This window comes from Sturnus vulgaris, chromosome 19 (genome assembly GCF_052056855.1).
Source record: "Sturnus vulgaris isolate bStuVul1 chromosome 19, bStuVul1.hap1, whole genome shotgun sequence".
NCBI lineage: Eukaryota > Metazoa > Chordata > Aves > Passeriformes > Sturnidae > Sturnus > Sturnus vulgaris.
This window is the reverse complement of record NC_142261.1, coordinates 11802805-11824651: the sequence shown is the minus strand read 5'-3', so window position 1 is coordinate 11824651 and position 21847 is coordinate 11802805. Positions and strand designations below refer to the sequence as shown.

Sequence of the window (21847 nt, the reverse complement as noted above, 5' to 3'; positions counted from 1 at the left end):
CACTGCCCCGCGCCCATCCCGCCGAGGTTCCCATCCCGGGATGCTCAGATGCACTGATGGCTCTCGTTCCGCCGCTCCCGGCCCGGGCTGGCACCGCACACCCGCCGTGCCTGCTCAGCCTTCCGCCAAACACCCCCGGGCTGCGAACAATCCCTTCCCTTCCCGGGTGCGCGGCCGCAGACACGGCTCTGGGGGTGCTGCCACGGCCGGAGCCGCGGGCGCGGAGCACGCCGTGCTCCCTCTGTGTGTATTTGTGTATTTATGTCCCGCCCCGCCACAATAAAATCCGCCTCTTTTCTACGAGCCCGGTGCCGGCCGTGCCTCCTTCGCCCCGCCCGCCGCATGCGCTCCGCGGGCCCGCACTAGGCCGCGCTGCCGCCCTTGTCGCTGCCGCCGCCGCCGGGCCGCGCTCCGCTCCCCGCCCCGCTCCGCTGCCCGCCGCGATGATGATGATGGCACTGAGCAAGACGTTCGGGCAGAAGCCCGTCAAGTTCCAGCTGGAGGAGGACGGCGAGTTCTACATGATCGGATCCGAGGTGCGGCCCGGGCGGGAGCCGGGCCCGGGCCGGGCCGGGGGCTGCGGGAGCCGGGCCGGGGGCTGCGGGGGCTGCGCTCAGGGCGGGCGAGGGGCGGAGGAGAAGCCTGGCGTGGGGGGATCGGCCTTTCCGGCCCCGCGGGTCCCTCTGCCCCCGGTGGGCGCTGCCCGAGGGCCTCAGCCGTGCTGGGGGCACGGGGGGATCAGCGCTCCCATGAGGGCGGCCCAGGGGACCCGCACGGGTACGTGGGCGCCGGATCCTCGCCCGCTCGCAGCCTGGGAATCACCGATCACCGGGAATTTCTGTACACTTGTTGTTGAGGGGTTCGGGTTATTTCACATGCTGCGAGGCAGCGAATCCCACACCTGGGCCTTTGGGCTCAGGAGCAGCACCGAAATCATGGAGTGCAGCTCCTTCTGCCTCGGCAGAGCCTGGTCAGCAAACACCGCGGGCAGGGTTTTAGCAGCCCGGTGTCTGTGCTGACATTGTTCCGTGCTGAGAGGGTGTTGAGCCTCCCTGGAAGAGCCTTATTCGAGCAAGAAACACTGGCCCTTTAGCACCAGGGAAACAGCTGAAAACAGGAAAAAATGCTGTAACCCCCAGCTTGATGCAGAAAAGAGACTATTGGCTGAGTTGAACTGCCAGCTCTATAGGTTGAGCAGGGGCTAAACACCCCTTTGAGTGTTTGAAGGCAAACCGGAACTGCAGTCAGCTGAGCTGTGAGATTGCCATACCAGGTAGATGGAGAAGGAAAAGGGTTGTCATTTTTGTCCACTATTAATTTCTGTCTGTTGATGAGCACTGTAGAGTGAAAAATACAGCTAAAAACTGAGATCAAAAAAGAGTCTTCTCATATAAGGAATAAAAACCTTGTTGTGTGGCAGTCTGCCTCCTGTCAGTCTAAAAATTTGATTTCAGAGTCTAGAAATAGTTGCATTGTTCAGCAAGGCCTGCTGTAGCCTTCAGTACAGGTGAGCCTTCTTATGCCAGGAAGAACAGAACTGCTTTACTGATGGTAAGTAAATCTGAAAGAGGACTATTAGCAGCAATCACATTTTTGATGTTTAAAGGGTTTAAAACAAAATACAAGTCTCTGGGCGTTTGCTGTAGTCAAATAATGTCTAGATGATGAGGAGGTTCAAAGTAAAAATTACGTGTCAGAGAGCTGGGTATCTGGTTTAGTTTAATTCCAGCTGAGTGTTGCACATTGATACGGAAACTGAAGTAAAGAAGGGGTAGATTGTTCAAAAATACGTGCAAATGAATGGGGTGTTTTCCTATTAAATTTCTTATTATCAGTGGATGGGAGGTTTTTTGGATCTAGTGAAATAAGGTAGCCCCAGTGAAATAAGTGCTGCTAAAAAATTTGTTTTCTGTATTGCCAGAAAAATCGCGGTGCTATTTGATGCCAAACACAGCACAAAAACCCAACAGAAACACCCTCTTAAGGGGTCCTCCTTGTCATTAAAAAGAGCTGAAATTCTTCCAGCTTCTGCTAAAACCCTCCTGAATGGAATAGCACATCTCCACTTCTGTTCTTGCAGGTGGGAAACTACCTGCGCATGTTCCGGGGTTCCCTGTACAAGAGGTACCCCTCGCTCTGGAGGCGCCTGGCCACGGTGGAAGAAAGGAAGAAGATTGTGGCCTCTTCACACGGTGAGAAGATGGGTAAACATTCCCAGTAATGTCTATGGAACGTTTTGCCTTGAAAAACTGTTCCTGGAGATTCAGAAGTTTGTGCACCTCGAGGGCTGTATGAATCACTTCAGATTGCCCTAATGATGGAGCACCCTGCAACAGTGGCACTGGTGGCTCCTGGCTCAGCCTGGCAACAAATATCACCTGATCAAAAACGTTCTGAAATGGAAACATCCATCATGGAGTTCCTGGGGTTGGCTACATTCATCACAAAGCAAAAGCCACATCTCCAAATCAATACAATATTTCTGAAGAGATTTTTTGTAGACTAAGAGGGGCGTCTTTGTGTCTTTGGTCAAATAGGCAGAAGTGTTGCAAGGATGCCCCATTGAAGATGTGCATCTTTGCTTAACTTTGCTTCTTGCAGGGACTGGATGCTTGTGCCTGCCAGAATTTGTGATGTGTTGCTACTGATGTGACTGCTACAGGGAGAATATTGGTATTGTTTTTGTTGAGGGACTAATAGCAAGCAGTTAAATTTCTTAGCAATATGACTTCTTGTATGTTCTGTAGACTAAAGCATAATAAAAATAATGGTTTACTCTGGGCTTATGTCTCTTTCCTCCAAGTATCCTGCTGACGTCTTGCTTTTTTTTTCCCCCAACAGAAAATCAGCGGTCTCACAGTCCCCGAAGATGTAAGTCTCATCTGTGTGTTATTCTTAGCTGTGCTAGAGGAAGAATGTCCACTGTGACCTTTGGTGCTATTACAATAATATTAATGTCTAATCCTCTTCCTCTGATCTCTCCCTGTGGTCGCCCTAATTGTGCCTCCCTATCCCATGGCTAACTCTTCTTTCTCAGAACCTTAGCAGGACTCTCCAATGCAGATGGTCTCTGTCATTCAGCAAGAGCTGTCCTGAGGTCTCTCCCCCTTTCCCAAGTCCTAACAGCTTTTCTATCGATCTTGCATCTCTGTTTCCGGCCCTTAAGTTCACTGGGGGTTGATTGTTCGCTGGGCCTTGTAGATATCTACAAGAAGATGAAGCCCAAAGGACACTTGTATCTCTGTGTTAGTCCCTCCTGCAGTGACAGAGAGCCTTTGTCACTATGTAGCCTATTAATGCTACAGTGCTATGTAGCTCTTTTCTGTGTTAATTATTGCATCTTTCCTGGTAATAGATCATGGCTATACAACATTAGCCACTAGCGTGACGCTGCTGAAGGCCTCTGAAGTGGAAGAGATCTTGGATGGAAATGATGAGAAGTACAAGGCAGTGTCTATCAGCACAGAACCTCCTACCTACCTCAGGTAACCAGCGAGGGCCGAGCTCAGAGGGGAGCTGCTTGGGCAGGAGGCACGAGGAATTGCATAGGCCCAGCTGTTGTGCAGGGGTTGTTTGCCAGTCTGCATTAAGTATTTGCAGTGCTGGGCAAATGGGGATCTCCAGAGTGTAAGGATTGGGTTACTGCTCATATAAAACAGGAAGGAAAATCTAAGTGTTTGATGATACAACTTCTTTTGCAATTACTGCATTCCATCTGTAACAGATGTTTTACAGAACGCTCTCTGCACATACTGCCTTCTGGAGACCTTGCATTTCTCAGCAGTCCTTTTGTAAAGTATAGACAGAAAATCCAAATATGAATCTAGTATTTATAAAGGTGCACCTGGATTCATATCTGATGGATATTTGTGAGCTGGGGAATGGCCTTCTGGGAGGCTGCTGTGGAACATGAGTTCCTGGTGGAACAGTAATGTTGATGGTTCCAGAATAAAATAGCAGGAACTCGTAATAGCACTTAAAATTTTAAATTACACCATTTCTTAAGTAGCAGCAGTGGTGCTGAGGGCCTGCAGGCTAACATCCAGTCTCCTTCAGAGAACAGAAAGCAAAGAGGAACAACCAGTGGGTGCCCACCCTGCCCAACAGCTCCCATCACCTGGATGCAGTGCCGTGCTCAACAACCATCAACAGGAACCGCATGGGCAGGGACAAGAAGAGAACATTCCCTCTGTGGTAAGACAGCTTCCTGCTTCTGGAAAGTGGGAATAGTTACCAAAATGACATGCTGCCAGGGTAGTACTGATGAGTTCATGTAATGTTGTGATTCATCCCCAGCTGACAAAAGACCTACAGCACATTAACTTGGAGATTCTTAGTTAAATTGTGTGTCTTGAGGCTCTGCGTTCCAGTAGCCATCCATGGCTTGGAGCAGACTTTCCTTTTGTCAGGAAAATAGTTCATTCTTTTCCTGATGAGCTCCTTCTACTTCCTGCTGATTTGCTGAGCAGTTGTCATTTGTGAAGCCTGCAGACCCTTTTTGTGAAGGACAGGCTGCTTCTCACTGACATATAACAGTAACTTTGATCTAGTTTATTTAGTGGAAAATGCTGCTGAAGCTCACGACTAACACTTTTTCCATTATAAAAGTTAAGGCAACCAAGATAAATCTGATCCTAGAAAACTTCCTAGTTTTATTTGCAGGAATGTGTTATGATAGATGTAGTAAAAGGTGATAAACTGGTATTAGTCACCACAGCCTTGTAAGCTTGCACTGAGGAGTCTGTCTATAGACAGATCAGGGAGTTGGAGTGTGGGGATTGCTTCCAAGAAATGTTGCCTTCCCTCTATGGATGCCAGATGTGTCATGTGCTTGGTGCATATACATGTGTTGTTTCTCTCAATTTTAGCTTTGATGACCATGACCCAGCAGTGATCCATGAGAATGCATCCCAGCCAGAGGTTCTGGTTCCAATCAGGCTTGATATGGAAATCGATGGGCAGAAACTCCGAGATGCATTTACGTGGAACATGAATGGTATGTAGCAAGGAGAGTTTCCTGAAGCTGGAGAGATAAAGTTGTGTCCATCTCCAAATGTCCTTGCCCCATACAGAAAAAGCTTTAAAGCTCTCCCACTTTGGACTGTATTCAGTGCTTGCATCTTTTAGCAAATGCTCTGTCACTTCCATGGGTTGCAGTCATTCCTGGACACATATAGTCAGATTTTCCTGAGCCAGTTCATCAGCTCAGTGGTCTGAGAGTACTCTGGTAGCTGAGGTTAATGGCTGTGGCTTCTGTGGCCACACTGTCTGGATACCATGGAGCAGGTAAAGAAGGCTGGAAATCCCTGTATCAGTGTGTCAGATACTTACAGACCTGGTACAGAACACCCTTTTAAAAGCAAAATGCATTTGGGATTCCCTCTGTAGCCTCACCCTGTGGGATTTTGTGTGTTCTGTAAGTAGCAGACATTAATTTCTAAGGAAGTTTACAATGTTTGTTCTTGTTCTGTAACAGAAAAGCTGATGACCCCAGAAATGTTCTCCGAGATTCTTTGTGATGATCTGGATTTGAATCCTCTGACCTTTGTCCCTGCTATTGCATCTGCCATCCGACAGCAGATCGAGTCCTACCCCACTGACAGCATCCTGGAAGATCAGTCAGACCAACGAGTTATTATTAAGGTAACACAGCAGGGCAGCAGAACGAGAGCTGAACCATTTGGGTTTCTCTGATTATGTTATTGGGGGACTAAGAGTACAAAAGCTTCCCTCAGAGCAAAGGAGCTCTTAATTCCAGTCCTGCAAACAGATTCCTCTTTGTCCTTTGTATTGAGAACAGAACCAAGGTGATAGATGATTAAACATCCATGTGCCCAGCCTCTGAGATGATGAAATAGTTCAGTTGAAGCATTGCCATCTTTTGGAAGAGCTGTACCTTGGTGAGCAATGCTGAGTTGTCTCTGTGCTACTGAAATTGAGGATTCAGTGAAGGAACTCTGCAGATGAACCAGGAGTTACTGCTCTGTTCTCCTCAGCCTCTGCCTCGACAGTTCAATTACCTTTGGCAAAGCTTTGTGAAAATGGAATCAAATAACTTATTTCTCCTCTTATCTCCAGCTGAACATCCATGTAGGAAACATCTCCCTCGTAGACCAGTTTGAGTGGGACATGTCAGAGAAGGAGAACTCACCAGAGAAGTTTGCCTTGAAGCTGTGCTCAGAGCTTGGCCTGGGCGGGGAGTTTGTCACTACTATTGCATACAGCATCCGGGGACAGCTGAGCTGGCACCAGAAGACCTATGCCTTCAGGTACTGCCACCTCCCTGTCTGCCTCTGGGCTGTGCTTGTACTTCATGCCCATTTGCCTCAAAGGATCTTAAAACAACTGACCTGATGCAGAAGGTTTTGTTTGAAATTAGTCCTTACAGCTTGCACCCACTGTCCATCTTAACAAGTTTTTTGTGCTTGTGGTTAAATATATTTTCCTGTTGGGTCTAATACATTTTAGGACCAAATATTGATGAAATGTCAGCTTCTGCTGACAGAATTAACTAACAGGGATAGTCTCTCTTCTAATGTAAGGTCATGATGAGCCCCAGATACATTTGTTGTTTTGTTGCCTTTGCCTAACTTGGGCCATCCACTGTTTCAAGCTTTGGTTTTTTGAACTTGGACTGATGAAAACTGTACCTCTCTACCCAGGCTGATGTTAGAGGTGGGTTGATCATAGGCCCTTCTCACAGCTGGAATGCAGCATTGTCTCAGGTTTGATTAGTCAGCTTTGTAATTTGTCTCCTAAATGGCTTCCAGTTGTGCTGTGCAGCGTTCTGTGGTGAGTTCCTGCACTGATGTTATCCACAGCACAGTGCTGAGTCTGCAGCTCTAACAGTCCTTTAATGTACACTCTGATGTTTTGTGACCTCGGGTCATGGTGGCAGTCAAGGAAGTTTAAAGAGTTCAGCAAATGCTGTGTTTGCAGAGGAGGGAATGGTTCTGTTGACCCCAGTTTTGTAGGGGTCGATTCAAGGAAGCAGCACAGGGAAATGTGCCTGGCCCTGTCCTACCTCAGGCAGGGCAGGCAGTAGTTGGAGTGGGAGTAAAGAGGAGCTGGAGACTGTGGGGAAGCTGGCTGCTGCCATGAGCTCTGCTCCTTCTCCCTGCTCCATCCAAAGGTTTCCTGTCTGGTCACCCTTCTGTGAGAAATAAACACTGATCTGCTCTGGCCTAGTTGCTTTTGACTGGTCTCACTCTGCTTCCTCTGGGTATAGTTTTTATCCTGCCAGTCTTTACAGCAACTGCCTGGTTCTAAAGTGATCCCCAGAGTGATCATATTAGAAAATGGAAAGGGATCCTCTAGCACATGTGAATTAAATTATTAGATTGTGTGTCCATCCTGCTGATGTCCCTTGGAAGGTGGGAGGTGGCTTCTACCTTTCCCTCTACAACTTCGGGCTGATACTTGCAGTTTTGGCTTGGACTACATCCAGCAACAACAACAACAACAAAGCAGTGGGTGGGCATTCCTGAGAAGTGATGGGAACTTGCAGGGTGGTAGATGAGAACCTGATACATGTTGTGCTGCAGCACTGTCTGTATTGTGGCCTGCAGTGAAGTGTCTGTCCTTCCTTCCTGTGCTTCTCTATGTATTGCAGATATCCAACAAAGTGATCCATGTGTGTGTTGACTCTGGGGAGTGGGATTCATTTCTCCCTTTGCTTCTGCTCAGTAGCTGGAATTTGCAGCAAGTAAAGTTTAGTCAGCACTGCCCAGGCTGATGTTAATGCCAGCTTCACACTGTTCTCTCTAAAAACACATTGGGCCATGGTACTGAAGGTTGCTTTTTTTTAGGGGTAGTTCAAACAGGCAAATTTCAGGCCTTCTTTAGACTGTGGTATTATTGCAAGAGGGAGAACAAAAACTAAAAAAACCCCAACAGAACAAAGTACATAGACATGAGCTGTTCAGAGAGAAAACACCTAATTGAAACCTCGTTTTTTTGTCATAGTACAAACATGTCCTCCTCTTCCCTTTTTTCTTCTAGCAAAGGAGTATTTTTGAAACCTTACAGTGATTAATGATATTTGGGTTCTGTGGTTGGTTAGTTCCTGAATTTCCAAACCACAGGAGTGGTGGTTGCTCCAACATCATTCCATTGATGTAAGGAAAAAGGGTCTGCTTTAGATGTATCAAAAGAACCTTAATATCTCAAGGGATTGGGGGTTTGAGAAGTCATGTGCCTCTTAATCATCTGAGGGAGAGGTGAAACTGTCTTTTAGTTGATGAAAGCCAGGGCACTTCTTTTCAGCTGGGCTGCTCTGTGCAAAACAAGGAAAGCCTGAAGTGCAGTGGCAGGGCAGGACTGGAGGCAGACAGGGAACTGCTGCCTGTGGGATTTTCGGGGGCAGGGTGTGCTGTGATGTTCCCTCCTGCATGCTGAGTGTTTCTGGTGGCAGCACCAGTTCTGCCTTTGGGACCTGAGTGATGGCTCAGGTTCTCCCACTCACCAAACCCTTGTGCCTGAGGAGTCACCTTTCCACAAGATGACATCTCCCTGCTGTGTTGGTGTGCCCCTGACACTCCTGCCAGAGGCCAGGAGCCTGAGCACTTTCCTCCTCATCAGGAAAAAACAGTGGAGGAGGAGCTGTCTTACTGTAGAGGCTGGGAGATGAGGAAGGATTTTTCAGTTTCTCTCTGATTCTTTGCTACAGAAATGTGGTATCTGAGTTGCCTTGCAGTTAGGTTATGCATGAGTCCAGCTTTCCATCCCCCATTTAATGCTCAGTGTTAAGTGTAGCGAGGTAGAGATCATGCTATCACTAACAAAACCCCAGTTAATATCTAATTTTGCCTGGAATGTGTGGCATTCTAGGACTAAGATGAAATTCCTGGGTTTGAGTGTTGTTTAGTGGATGTCAGCAGTGCTGGAAGTAGATTTGATTAAAGCTTCCTCCCTGGATCGGATACCAAAGGCTCTGGATTAATTCTTCATGGTAGCATTACTCTGAAGCCTTGTTAATTTAGATTATTAGCTTTGATGCAGATGTTGTGTGTTCCCATGATGATTAGAATTTGAGTTCTTTCCTGAGGGAATGAGAGGCTGCCTGTGAGTGCTGAAATCCTGTGTTGGGGTGCATGTCCCTGGGGAGGGGGCCGGATGTGTGTGCACACCTGTCCCAGGGCTCCTCTCACACACACTTCTGCAGCTCAGCCTGAGCCACTTTTGAGAATTCAAAGCAAACATTTACATTCCGAGGCTCCTCTATATTTATGCTGGGCTTCCGGCTCCACTGTCAATATTTGGGAAGCTACTCTTGGTCAATTCCTGTTGACTTTTACTGAAAAGCAGCTAGTGAAGCAGTAAATATTTCATGCATGTGATAATACAGCTGGTCAGGGCAGAGGAATCTCTGAGGAACAGATCTTGTGATTTGGGGCACAGCCTGCTGTTTGATTGCTTGTTAGCCACGGCTTCTGGTTGCAACAGCAGGTCCTAAAAGACTGCTCTTTCCAGTGTGTGGCTCCCAAGAAAGGCAGACTTTTGCCAGGGAAGAGCTGTCAGGGGTGTGCTAGGCAAACTACAGCTAGGAAGTCAGAGCTGCAGAGCAGCAAGGCTGGACAGGGAGCCCTGGGAACAGTCCCAGCTCCAGGCTGTGCTGGGAGAAGCATCCCAGGACTAATGGACTGGGATGAGCTGTGCCTGTTGGGGTTCAGCCCTGCCAGCCAGAGATGTAACAGCTTGTGTGTGAAAGAATTACAGGTGCAGCACAAATCCCTCTCCAGTGGTGGCTGCAGATGGGTGTAGCTGCTTTCCCAGAAAGTTCAGGTTCCACAAGGGTGTACCCAGGAGCCTGTGGGGAACTTCAGGGAACCAGGCTGTACTGAGCGGAGAGCAGAGGGAATGCTGAAGCCTGAAACATTGTAAATGATGCTCTGTTGTCCCTGTGCTTGTCCCCGGGCGGGTGACCCAGGGGAGTGCTCTGGGCCCACTGATGGTGTTGCTTTGTTGCCCTGCCCTGCAGCGAGAATCCTTTGCCGACTGTGGAGATCGCAATTCGCAACACGGGGGACGCTGACCAGTGGTGCCCTCTCCTGGAAACCCTCACAGACGCTGAGATGGAGAAGAAGATCAGAGACCAGGACAGAAACACACGGTACTGTCACTACTTTGGACAGTTCTCTTGGCCTGTCCCTTGGCAGAATTTCCAGGCTTTGATGTTTACCTTTCCCTGCTCAGAGCCAGCTGGCAGGATGTCAGCTTTGCTCACAACTTTAGCTTCAGGGTATTCAACTGTTAGCACCTTCCTCTGCAAACATCAAAATGTCTACTTTACCATCTCCTGCTTGCAGCAAAGCTTCCTTTTTTTTAACCCATTTTTTTATTTTCCTCTTTGCTTGTCCAGAGGACTGTTTGTATAGGAAGGCATGAATCAAACATATTGGGAGTTTCGTGCACTGTCATGCTCCCTAGAATCCTGCCACAAAGCTGCTTTTTATGTAGTGTAAAGTTCAATTTGATGTAGCAATGGGCAAACTCCCAGCTCCAGCCTGACTGATGCCAGCCTGTTTGCCAGCATGGGGAGCACTGTGTGCTTCCAGGAGATCTGCCCACCAGAGACCTGCTAAGTGATGTTTGACAAGCAGTTGAGAGCGTGCACCCACTTGATGAAATTTTTCCTGGCAGATATAAATGAATGGCTAGTATCTCTCCAAAAGTTACACTGTAGCAATGGAAACAGTAAATATACTGGCTCAGCTCTTTCCCAGGATGTTTTTTTAACTGCTGATTAACAGTAGCACAGTCATTTTGTATATCAGCTATGGCTGACTGAAGAGTTTACAGTAGCAGTTGGTTCAACCCAAGTTAAAGAGCAAAAGTACCTTAACAGCTCTTAGTGAAAATAGTGTCTCTGCCTTATCACTGAGTTCTGTCCAGGAATAAACCTGTCTACAGAGCTGACAAAGCTGTGGCAGCCTCCCCAGAAGCAGTTTTGGTAAAACCTGCCATGTCTGTACCATGCACTTACTGTGCCTCTCTCTCTCCTGCAGGCGCATGAGACGTCTGGCCAATACTGCTCCAGCCTGGTAACCTTCCTGTTGTGACACTGGTGCTCTTCCTACAGACTTTATCCCTATTCCTCTCCCCAGATGGATCTAGAATTGGCAGGGGTCTTTCTGTCTCTGAAGGGGACATACATTCCACTTGCCACAAGTTCCCAGTACTGCTGATGTCAGTCCCACCCCCTCCAGCCCAATGCCACGTTCCAGGAATGCTGTGGGAGCAGCGTGACCTAGCTGAGACCTGTGGCAGGTGTTGGAGCCCTTGTATGCCTGTGTGTGGACAGTGTAAAGATTCTTTTGTATAGGTGCAATGTGCACTATTAGGACAACTTTTTAAATAAAAGGAATGCATACAATGTAGGTTGAGTTCAGTAAGTTTGAATGAAAAGTGAATCTCAGCATGTTTTGTGCTGTTCTGGTAACTGAGCATACCAGGGCCTAATATTAATGCTTTTGGGTATAGTGCTGAACATTCACATGCATTCTGTTTTCCTGGGTGCTTTTTAAACAGCCCAAAACCTTTTGGTGCAGGGGAAGGTGAGAAGGAGACTTAGAACTAGGAGCAGCAAACAATTCTCTAAGGCTTAGTCTGTTACTAGACTTGGCACAGTCTGTAATGAACTCGGGGAGGTGTTCAGCTGGTTTACTCAACAGGGTAGAACAGTTTAACTGAAATCACAAACTTTTCTGTCAGATGTCAGCCTGGTGTGTGGTGAACCCTGTTTTTCTGTGAAGACTGCATCTGGAAAACAGCACAGTCTCTGCATTGGTACAGCAGGTAAAGCCTCTAGTCACTGAGACTGAAAGTTCTCTGCAGGCAGTGCCTTTGCTGTGGTCACTGTCAGCACAACACTGCCAGCACAGAGCACTCAAAGCAAAGTGGGTGTCATGAGTGCCCTTAGCACTGCAACCTGAAAAACAACCTGTCTTTCTAAAACCAGAATCCACTGAAGTGAGATTTAAGGAAAAATCCAAGCTTGCTTACAAACGAATTAGAATCTGTCTTGCTGTTGAGGTACTCCATCTCTGTGATAAGAGTTCCTACCATTTACTGCCAAAACTGATGAGTGTTGCAAGCAAGGCAGAATTTGCTGGCAGCCTGACAGTTATGTTAAGGCTTTATGATAAAGCCATAAGTTTTATGATCTTTGCTGATCCACCCACCCTGCTAGCACAGTCAAAAAACACCTTCTGGCCTTAATTTATCATGATTAGACTTGAGTAATAACAGAGACAGTTCTGATTCCTGGGTGGGAGGAAAATTTTTCCAGATGTTAGTCTGCAGAAACTGAAAACTTGCAATTTAGTAATAATATTATTCAGTCTTATCCTAGGCTCCTGTGCTAGAGTGGTACTCCATGCATTCCTTCATATTAGAGAGGTTGAAAGGTTATATGAGCAAGTAAGACAAAACTGGGATTGCTGCTGCATCTTAGCCTCCTATGTAAAACACGTTTTGGCTCATGGACATAAAAACTCCAAGCCTTCTTGAGAACACTTCAGCCTTCCTTTGTTATGTGACTTCTGCCAGCAGTCTCTTCAGGGAATTCAAGTAAAATATGTGTGAAACTGCTATAGCCTTAAATTAGCATCTGTGGTGCAGTTTTTTTAATTGCTGTGAAGTTTGTGATTTGTAATCCTCAAGTTCACAGTGAGGTACAGGCACACAAGGACTGCAGCACCTCTCTGCTTCTCAAGGCCAGAGAGGCTGTACAAATTGTCCTTGAAGCAGCCAGGGACAAAGCAGGACTGTGGAGGGACCAAGCCCAGAAAGATGGGAACTTCAGCCAGCTTTCTTTAGCATTAGCACTATGGGGAACAGCCAGGAGCAGCTTTCTTGCTCTCCAATCTCAATTCCTTGGGTTAATCTGGTACCCTAAAAGCACAGCCCAACTTTTACATTTACAAAGCCCCATTTCAGGCAATTTAAAAGAGAAAATCTGCAGACTTTAAAGACAAACTCCTTCTAGGGAGACTGAAACCCCAGCTCTGTTAGCATTAGCTAACACGAGCAAAGCACCCAGCAACTGACACTGCTTAGCCCTTACAGCACTGTATCTTCTAGAACAAATGACCACCTGTACAGGCCTCTCATCCTCTCTGTAGAGGGAAGCAAAAGTGCAGCAAAGGAGCTTGTTACAATCAGGTCTGATTTTTGATAAAGTGTTATATTGGAAGAGCACAGGGGAGGGTGGGGGTGGGTTGTGTGTGTGCTTCATCAGATGCTGGTTACCCACATTTCATAGTTTGGTGGGGGTTTGCAAGTTTGAGCAGTCAGCACTGGTAGGAGTGAGCTGTTGTAGATACAAGGTGTGTTTGAGGCCAGGTACAAGCACAGTGTGTACTGTACGTGCAAGAATGATCAGATCTATTTCATACAGGTGCCAGGGTAGGGACGAGCTTGTTTAGTTTTCCCCTGAAACTCAGCTGTGTAAGTTTCAGAACTGAAAAATTCAACAAGAGTGGGATTACATTCAGGTGTAGACAGCCTTTATTACCAGTGTCAAGTGCTGCTGCCAGCCACTGCCTGGATCAAGTGTCCAGCTCAGTCCCTTTGTCCTTTCCCAGACACCCCTTTATCCAATTAGACATCCCCCACACTCCTCATACTCTGCAGCCCTGCTGAGAAGAGGGAAAGGACATCTTCCAGCTAGCCTGAACTCTGCCTTGCCCACCAGAAAAGAAAATCCCAAGCCTGGAAGTTTTGAGCAAATTTCTGATGAATTTCTACCTCTGCCCCTGGCAGAAATGGACACACAACTGAAAAATAAAGACTTTAATGTAAAGACTCTTTGGAAACAACCACCAGAAAAGGAGTGGGGGATATAAAGGAAAGAAAGAGGCTGAGCTGCATTCTACCATGGTACAGAACTACTTCATTGAAAGCCCACAAAGAGGTCCCACAACAGTGAGGGCCAGGTGCATTAGTCTTAAGAGTGACCTGGCACACAGCAAGTCATTTACAGGAGAAGGACGAATTGGTTTAACACCCCATTTGGTGCTTATTCCACACCAGGTAACTGAGGAGCCATCACAGCTTCAGCCCCTGTGCCTAGAACACCTCTGTAAGCATCCAGCAGTTCCTGTGTGCAAAGCTCTGTGGATCCACTTTGTACAAGGGGAAGATGGGTTACCCACACAAACAGCGACACACTACACATCAGAATGGCAACTGGTGTTATTCCAGTAGGATCTCTGGGCCACAGCAAAAGTCCAGCCAGAAGAGAGGACTCTGGCTACATGAAGAAGTCCCCCATGTTACTGTGGGTGCTGCTGCTCGTTCTGGTCTTGGTCTCTAGGCTGGTGTTCTGGACGATCCTCAGGGAGAGGGTTGTAATTGGGATCCTCTTCAGGTGTGTCAAAAACCATCTTCCTGGCAAGGGACACGCCCATCCCACCAGGCATGCAGGTTAGCAAACTCAGCTGAGGATGACAAGCCCCCAGCCCTCCTAGGAACACCCTGGCCCTCTGTGGGGCTTGGCTGGCAGCCACAGCCACCATTGACCATCACCAACCACTCTTTTACTCAGCCCTGTTGACACACAGTGATGACAGTAGCTCCTTTCTTCATCACTAAGTCAGATTTGACTGCCAGTGCACAAAGCAGAACATACTCTGCTTTCTTGAACTACAGAAATACATCAGAAAATATCCTGCCTCCATCTAGCATTTCCACAAGCAGTAAGCAGACTCTTCTACTAGCAAAGCTGCAGGTAGCAGCAGCTGCTGTGTGGGTCCTGTACACATTTATATAATTTGCAAATAATGCAGCAAGGGCATGACCTGTGGAGCTGAGGTGCTGTCAGCAGGCAGTTCCCTCTTTTGGTCACAGTTGGCTATGGAAGTGATCAGGTTGAGAAAGCCCACAGTAAAGCCCAGAAAGAATCAACTTTACTTACAGAAAGCTAGGGGTTAACAGCAACTTCTTTCCTCCAGGCTGATTGGGGAAAACATCTTCCAAGAAATAATAGATATGACCCACTGCAATCCCTGGGGAGAGAGATGCCACCAAGGTCAGGCACAGCGGTGACTCCTTTGCCAGCTGAACCAGAAGTGCTGGGCAAAACTCTTAAGAAGGCCTCAGCTGTGTGCCCACATCCAGCTCCCTGCAGAGCCAGGGATGCTGCAGTTTGCTGTGACCAGCACCCAGGCAGCCCATTAGCCTGAGGGCAGCATCACACACCCAGACCAGACACAGCAGTGTCACAGCTCACCACACCCAAACACAGACACACCAAAAAGCAGGTCACAAACAAAAGCCCAGGCCCGAGCCCAGCCCCCCAGAAATCCAGCCGGCTCACTTTAGGAAACTCAACATTTTGGGTCAGGTGGAACCAAGGAAAGGTGCCAGTGTCCCAGTAGCACCTATGAGAAAGTGCTGTGGCTGCAAGGTGCCCTTGTTCCTATCACCCACCAGCTTTGACTTACCCAGCAAATCAATGATGATGGAGTTGCCTAGGAGCAGAGAGAATCCCATCAGGACCCAGGGCAGGAAGGGGGCTTGGAAGTTAAGAAGCCCAAAGAAGTTCATGCGGATGTAAGGGTTCCTGCGACTCCACACATACACCAGCATGATGGTGAAAGCCTGGCCCAGGAAAAACAGGCTGGCAAAGAGTCCAAACAGCTGGGAGCTACCGAGTCAAGGAAAAACACACACACACTGTGCACCTCCTCCAGGCAGCACAGGGTGCTTTGGGACAGGAAAGCCAAACCAGAGGCAGCTGATCACAGCCTTCCAACACACTGCCCATGTCACCAAGCCTTTCCTGGCTGAGATATACTGACCACCACTGTCCCCACACACATCTCCCTCCATGCCACCCCAGAACACGACACTCTAGAGTGCACATGGTTTGCTCATTCCTTAAGCTGATGTCTACAACCATCAGAGACCAGAGAGCTCTACAGTCACCTTTGAAAAATGAACATCAAAATGACCTTCAAAGAAGGGCTTTCAATCTTACAGCACTTGAGACAGTGGCATATCTTAACAACTAGCTCACATCCAGTATCTTCCTTCTACAGAAGTTCAGCAGTGAGATGGCTCTTGGAATTCACAGTCTTCTTCAGAGCACAGGGAGACAGAGAAAGGCAAACATTTCTCCTGCCCTTGTTGTAGTTGGACTCCAAATCCACCTCTGGCCAAGCACGTGGCTGCTGCAGCCACCTGGATTCTAATGGGTCACACAGCTTCATGCAGAGCTCCCTGGGGACAGCAGTGCTCTGAGCCATCTGCATAAGACAGCAGAAGATATTCAGAGAAGGTCTATGCTTGGGAGGGAAATAAATTTCCCCATCATATTACTGTATTGTGAAAACAACTTCAGCTGTGTGATGGCACCTGCAGCTGCTGACAGGCTGCAGGCTCTGGGCTCACACTGCCTGATGTGCTGGCAATGGACTATGTGGGAACCCACTCCTTGTCCTCGTGGCTCCACGTTCTTGCCTTTGTCCTGAGCCAGCCTCACGCAGTCACAGCCAGGCTGCACTCACCAGAGCTCAGTCAGTGGCCCTGTCACAGCTGGACAGGTTCTTGCAGCAGAACACGTGGCCTCCTTTCAGGCTGAGCTTCCCAGGCACTCTGCCACGTGTCCTCTTCAGGCATGAGGCAGCCCAGCCCCTTGCCAGGGGCATCAGCACAATCACAGGCAGCTTTTCTCTCCTCTAAACACACTGGACGAAGCACAGGCCAAGCCAAGGGTGGGAAAGACAAGGAGCACAAGCTGTGCCATACAGCCAGAAGCTGCCCCTGCAGCACATGGCTCAGCGTGAGCCTGGCAGGCCTGGGGCACAAAGAGGTTCCTAAAGCAGCTGTGCTGCTCAGCACACAGGCACCTGCTCCACAGCACTACCAGAGGTAGCAGACAAGCCCTGCACTACCCACAGCATCTCAGGACACAGCCATGAGCCTCAACCAACTCAAAAGGATACTGTCATGAGAAACCCTCCAAAGAGGAACATGAAGACAAAGTCAGCCGTCCTTCCACGGAAGGAGCCTTCTTCGAGCATGCGGCAGTACCTGTACCTGAGAGCAGGAGAGAACGGAGGGGTTGCAGTATAGGAAATTAACAGCTGGTCACTCTGTTCCCCACAGCAGGACTTCCCGGGAAACAACATCCCAGGAGGATCAGCCAGGTGTGCAAGCCCAGAGCAGAACAGTGCAAACTTCACCAGTGACCCCATGAAAAGAAAGAGGCACCTGCTGTGCTTCAGCCAGAGCTCACCCCAGGAATGGGCACTGCTCTCCAGCAAGAGCCACAGCAGCAGCAGTGCCAGCTTCTCTTTTGGCAGGGTCTGCCCTCAGCAAGCACAGATGGAGGGGCAGGAGGGGCTCAGCTACAATTGAAAAGAACCCACAGCCCTAGAGTGCTGCCAAGACAAGCCATGCTAGGGAGGATGATGGATGGGGGGAGTTGCATCTAAGTCAAAATGGGAGCAGAGAACTTCACTAAGACCAAAGGATACAGAAATATCATGTTGAAAAAGAAACTGAATCCCAGGGGCCCAAAAAAGAGGAAGTTGGTGATCAGCCTCCATATCTGAAAGAGAAGAGAGAGGAGAGAGAAAAGGAGGTGGACAGAGGTGTCTCCTCATCATATGTAGAGCAGCCCATCCCACCGTCCTCAGGGAACGCTCAGTCATGCACCTGTCCCTTCAGAACCACCCCAGCTGCTCCACCCTCCAGTGGGACCTCCTCACATGATACTCTGATACATCAGAGCATCTCACCTTTCCAGGTACGGAAAAGATTTCTCTACTCTTCTGGAGAAGACAAACAGCCACAATTCAGCACCCAGAGCCAAACCAATTACTTTTCACGCCTCTCTACAACAAAGCCCTCTCCAACCAGCCCGACAGCAGCTGCCACACACGGTGTAACAGAGAAGGCAGAGATGGGTTTTGAGTCAAGGGAAAAAGGAGAGCCAAGATGGTGTGTGGCAGTGAAGGCTGCAAGGAGCTCTCTGCACGCAGGTGCCAAGAAGGGACGCCGGGTGCTGAGCTGCCCGCAGCACTCAGGGCAGGCTGGGGCAGAGGGAAAGGAGCCCTTGGGATGACACAGCACGGCCCGGCCACCCCGGGGAGCGGGACACCCCGGGCCCGGCTGCCACACACACCCCTCCCCGCAACAGCGGCCCCAATCCCCGAGCAAGGCCTCACCTGGAATTTCCTGAAGATGAGGTCGGGGTTGAAGTACAGCTGGAAGGGGGTGATGAACTCCAGCTGCTGTGGGAGACAGGCAGAGCAGCTGCCATCACCCGCTGCCCTCGGCCAGCCCCGGCTCCCGGCTCCCGCCCCGCAGCCCCCCGGGGCCCGGCCCCCCGCCCCGGCCCCCGCTCACCACGGCGGCGGTGGTGAGCACGCAGGCGGTGGTGTAGGCGCGGGTCACGGCCGGCATGCCCAGGTACTCCTGCGCGAAGCCCTGGTACGCCATGGCCGCGCCGCTCCGCCCGCCCGACGCGGCGCCTTTAACGCCCCCCTCCGCGCCGCCGCACGCCCCGCCCCCGCGGGCAGCGCCCGGCCAATCCCCGCGCGACAGGCGGCGCGCGCTGGCCAATGGGAGCGCGCCTCATGGCCCCGATTCGCGGCCTCAGCCAATCCGAAACGAGAGCGGCGGGGGCGGGGCACGAGGGACGGGGGCGGGAACCGGCGGGGCGGGACGGCGGAACAGCGGGGATGGGTGGGACAGCGACCGGGACCGGGACAGGGACAGACAGGGACAGGGACAGGGACAGGGACAGCGACAGAGGCAGGGAGAGCGACAGGGACAGCGACAGAGGCAGGGAGAGCGACAGGGACAGCGACAGCGACAGGGAGTGACAGGGACAGGACAGCGATAGGGATAGCGACAGCGATGGGGACAGGGACAGACAAGGATAGGGACAGTGACAGGCACAACGACAGAGAGGGACAGGGGACAATGACAGGGACAGGGGACAATGACAGGGACAGTGACAGGGACAGGGATAGGGACAGGCACAGGGAGAGCGACGGCGACAGGGACAGCGACAGCGATAGAGACAGTGACAGCGACAATGACAGCGACAGGGACAGCGACAATGACAGGGACAGCGACAATGACAGTGACCTGCCCGGCCGGGAAGCCTCCTCCCGGCTCCTGCCCGGCCGAGGGAGCCGCGGTGCTCTGAGCCGCGGCCCCGCAGTGTCCCCCGAGAGCCGGAGCTGGCAGCGCGCTGTCCCCCGCTGGGCCGGGCCGGGAGAACCGGGCGGTGCCGCCGCCTCAGCCGGGTCTCGTATTCACTAAGGCACAAAGCGCTTGGGGATTTCAGTAATTCCTGCTGGAACTCTCCTGCCTCCTGGATCGCAGCGGGCTGTCCGGGTCTCTGGAAGGAACCGAGCAAAGTGCGGTGGCAGCAGGAGCGGCCGGAGCGGCCCCAGCCCCGGGCAGGGAGCAGTGTCGCTGCTGCCCGCCTGTCCCGCACACTCCGCTCCTGAGCGACAGCTGGCACCGTCTCCACTCACAGGAGAGGATCCTCCTCTCTCCTGCTCACCGTGCTTCCCAGACCTGTCTGCCCTGCTCAGCCGCCGGCTCTAATGTTACTCAGACGAGGAATGGGGCTGGTGGTGGGTTTGTGCTGGAGAGGGTTAAGCTGTCATCACAGCCTTAATGAGCCCTGAGATTTCCCTTTAAACCCCCGGTTAATGGGAAACGAAATTACCGAGGGGGAAGGGAGTCTTTGTGTCCTCCACCACCTCCACCCTGACTGGCCTTTGATGAAATACAAAACCCAGACGGAAGATGATGAGACATGAAGGTAAAGCAACATAAAGGGGGAGAGAGGGGAGAAGACAAGAGACCAGTGGGGTCTGTCAGAGCAGAGAATGGGCTCCTGAGTGCCCTGGGTGCTGAGAGCACCTCTGGTGTGGCTGGGGGAGAAGGAGGAGCTGAGTTAGGGATGCTGGGAAAGAGTTGAGCCAGGAACTTGGAGCCCAAACTGTCAATAGGCCTGGCTGTGTGGACACAGACTCCAGGTGGAGCTGGGATGGTTGTGGGAGCTCTGGCAGTTGAGAAGAGATGAAATTGCAGGGAAATTCATGGGGCCAGGAGCTCTGCAAAGGACTGCTCTTATTCATGTGGCTGTTCCAGCTGCAGCTCAGCCCTCCAGCATGCCACAGAGCTCCCAACCCAGCAGAATGGGGAACTGAGTGGAAGAACTGAGAGTCAGTAAGTGAATAATAAGTGAAATAAATTAATAAGTGTCCTGTTACTTTGGATGGAGAATTAGAGGCTTCCTATCTGCTCTTGCTGCCTGAAGCTGAATTCAGGCACCCTTATTTCTGTCCCTTCCTTAATTGAACCAAGGCTGGGAGATGAATATTGGGAGCCTCTCTGCTGGAAACAGGCCCTCACTAGCTCCACAGAGATGAGAGTCCAAATAATTGATCCCACTTACTCTCTGTGAAAGACTGTATGCAAATTAGACATTGCATAAAATCTTAAAAAAAAAAAGTAACAATGAGTTTGTCAATTATTTTCTCTTCCCTTCTTTCCTAACCAAAACTGGAGAACTCCACTTGTCCAGGCTTCTGCTTAAGGCCTCTTTTCCAAGGTTTGTGGGGGAAGGGGGAGAAGTGATGAAATGCATCAGGAAGCTCACCAGCTCCCACTGGGAGAGGCCAAACAAATCTGAGTGTCACCCTGAGTTCTCAGGCTGCTTTCTGCCCCTGCTCTCACTCCCTCTGGAGCTCAGCCAAGCTGACTTCATGAACTCCAGTACACCCAGGGCAGCTTTACTCTTTATTACAATCCATGTCACATTTTATGGGTTTTTGGAATTATGGCCTTCCACAAGTTCCCATCAGCCCACCACATATTTGGGTTCATACACACACACCTTCATAGTGATGCTGACATGTGGCCTTTCAGAAAATCATGAAATCTAACTAAAAGCCTGAAAAAAACCAAAGCCAAACTCTGTCTCAGTTGCAAGAAGGTAAGAGGGACTGCCAGGAAAACGCTGCCCAGGAGTTTTTTCACTGATTTCCCCCTGCCTCAAAGGAGATGTAGCACAGTGATGTGCCATTGCTTCCTGCCCTCTGCTGGGCTCTCCTTTCTTTTGGGATCAGTTCAATTGCTGTCAATGTGCAGCGTTGGCTTCAAAACTCAAGATGTCAGAAACTCAAAGTTTCCATACAAATATGTTTGATGCCCAGACTTCAGTCCATTTTGGACAGGCTTTGACAAAGGTCTCTGTCTGCATGCCCTTGGAGCAGCCAGAGGACCGAACTAGAAGGACTCCTAACCTTTGCACAAGTCCTTCAAAGGAAGAATTGAAACATGATGGTACCTCTTTGATAGTGATAGTAGTAACCTGCAGCATAAACTCAACAGCTTCCTGTCTCAGTTTCTGCAAACCAAAACTGCAGAGTTAGAAAACAGAGAAAAACGCTATTAACTCTCCCCATGAGTTACACAGCACATAAACCTCAAGAAGGCACATGAGCAAAGATAAATGGGCTGTTGCAGCAGTCATCTCTTTTGTTTGTAGTAAATTATTGTGTGTAATTCATGTTTCCTGTCCATAAATACCAGAGGAACTTGAAGACACGGAATCCATTCTAATTCAGTAAAGACAAAAACAACTCCTTTTGAGCCCATCTGGAACTTGTTTTTATCATAATTGTTTTAGGCTCAGTAATGAGTTCAAGATCTAACTGCCGTCTCTAATTGTTTCAAGAATAAACAGCTGCTTTGTTTAAAGGCAGCAGCTCCCATTTTGCCCAGCACAGCAGTCCCCGGGGTCGCAGGATGAAAGGAGCTGTGCCGTGTCAGCACAGCCCCTAACGAGCACCGGCGCCCCTGGCAGGGC

At 49.8% G+C, this 21847-nt stretch overlaps 2 protein-coding genes across 2 annotated transcripts; one reads left to right on the top strand and one right to left on the bottom strand.

Annotated features, from left to right (window-relative positions):
* The first annotated feature begins 294 nt into the window (after nucleotides 1-294).
* On the top strand, nucleotides 295-11378 carry SMARCB1 (SWI/SNF related BAF chromatin remodeling complex subunit B1). The gene is made up of 10 exons (XM_014894741.2): nucleotides 295-536; nucleotides 2081-2192; nucleotides 2842-2871; nucleotides 3356-3485; nucleotides 4057-4194; nucleotides 4869-4996; nucleotides 5477-5643; nucleotides 6079-6269; nucleotides 9980-10111; nucleotides 11007-11378. Exons 1-10 carry the CDS (start codon nucleotides 444-446, stop codon nucleotides 11044-11046), a joined length of 1161 nt encoding a protein of 386 aa, XP_014750227.1. The 5' UTR covers nucleotides 295-443; the 3' UTR covers nucleotides 11047-11378.
* Nucleotides 11379-13779: 2401 nt separating this feature from the next.
* On the bottom strand, nucleotides 13780-18503 carry LOC106864955 (derlin-2). The gene is made up of 7 exons (XM_014894742.2): nucleotides 18358-18503; nucleotides 18177-18242; nucleotides 17484-17557; nucleotides 16950-17043; nucleotides 15447-15642; nucleotides 14918-15008; nucleotides 13780-14391 (listed from the first exon to the last, which is right to left on the bottom strand). The coding sequence occupies exons 1-7, from the start codon at nucleotides 18448-18450 to the stop codon at nucleotides 14277-14279; spliced, it is 729 nt and encodes a 242-aa protein (XP_014750228.1). The 5' UTR covers nucleotides 18451-18503; the 3' UTR covers nucleotides 13780-14276.
* Nucleotides 18504-21847: the final 3344 nt, after the last annotated feature.

What these genes read in the sequence shown, in the direction of transcription:
- SMARCB1 (XM_014894741.2), top strand. Translation starts at nt 444, where the DNA reads ATGATGATGATGGCACTGAGCAAGACGTTCGGGCAGAAGCCCGTCAAG. An exon ending in GTCTCACAGTCCCCGAAGAT is followed by an intron (nt 2,872 to 3,355) that starts GTAAGTCTCATC and finishes TCCTGGTAATAG; the next exon opens with ATCATGGCTATACAACATTA. An exon ending in ATTTACGTGGAACATGAATG is followed by an intron (nt 4,997 to 5,476) that starts GTATGTAGCAAG and finishes GTTCTGTAACAG; the next exon opens with AAAAGCTGATGACCCCAGAA.
- LOC106864955 (XM_014894742.2), bottom strand. Translation starts at nt 18,450, where the DNA reads ATGGCGTACCAGGGCTTCGCGCAGGAGTACCTGGGCATGCCGGCCGTG. An exon ending in TTTTTCAACATGATATTTCT is followed by an intron (nt 17,044 to 17,483) that starts GTATCCTTTGGT and finishes TCCTGCTCTCAG; the next exon opens with GTACAGGTACTGCCGCATGC. An exon ending in TTGGAGGGTTTCTCATGACA is followed by an intron (nt 15,643 to 16,949) that starts GTATCCTTTTGA and finishes GGTAGCTCCCAG; the next exon opens with CTGTTTGGACTCTTTGCCAG.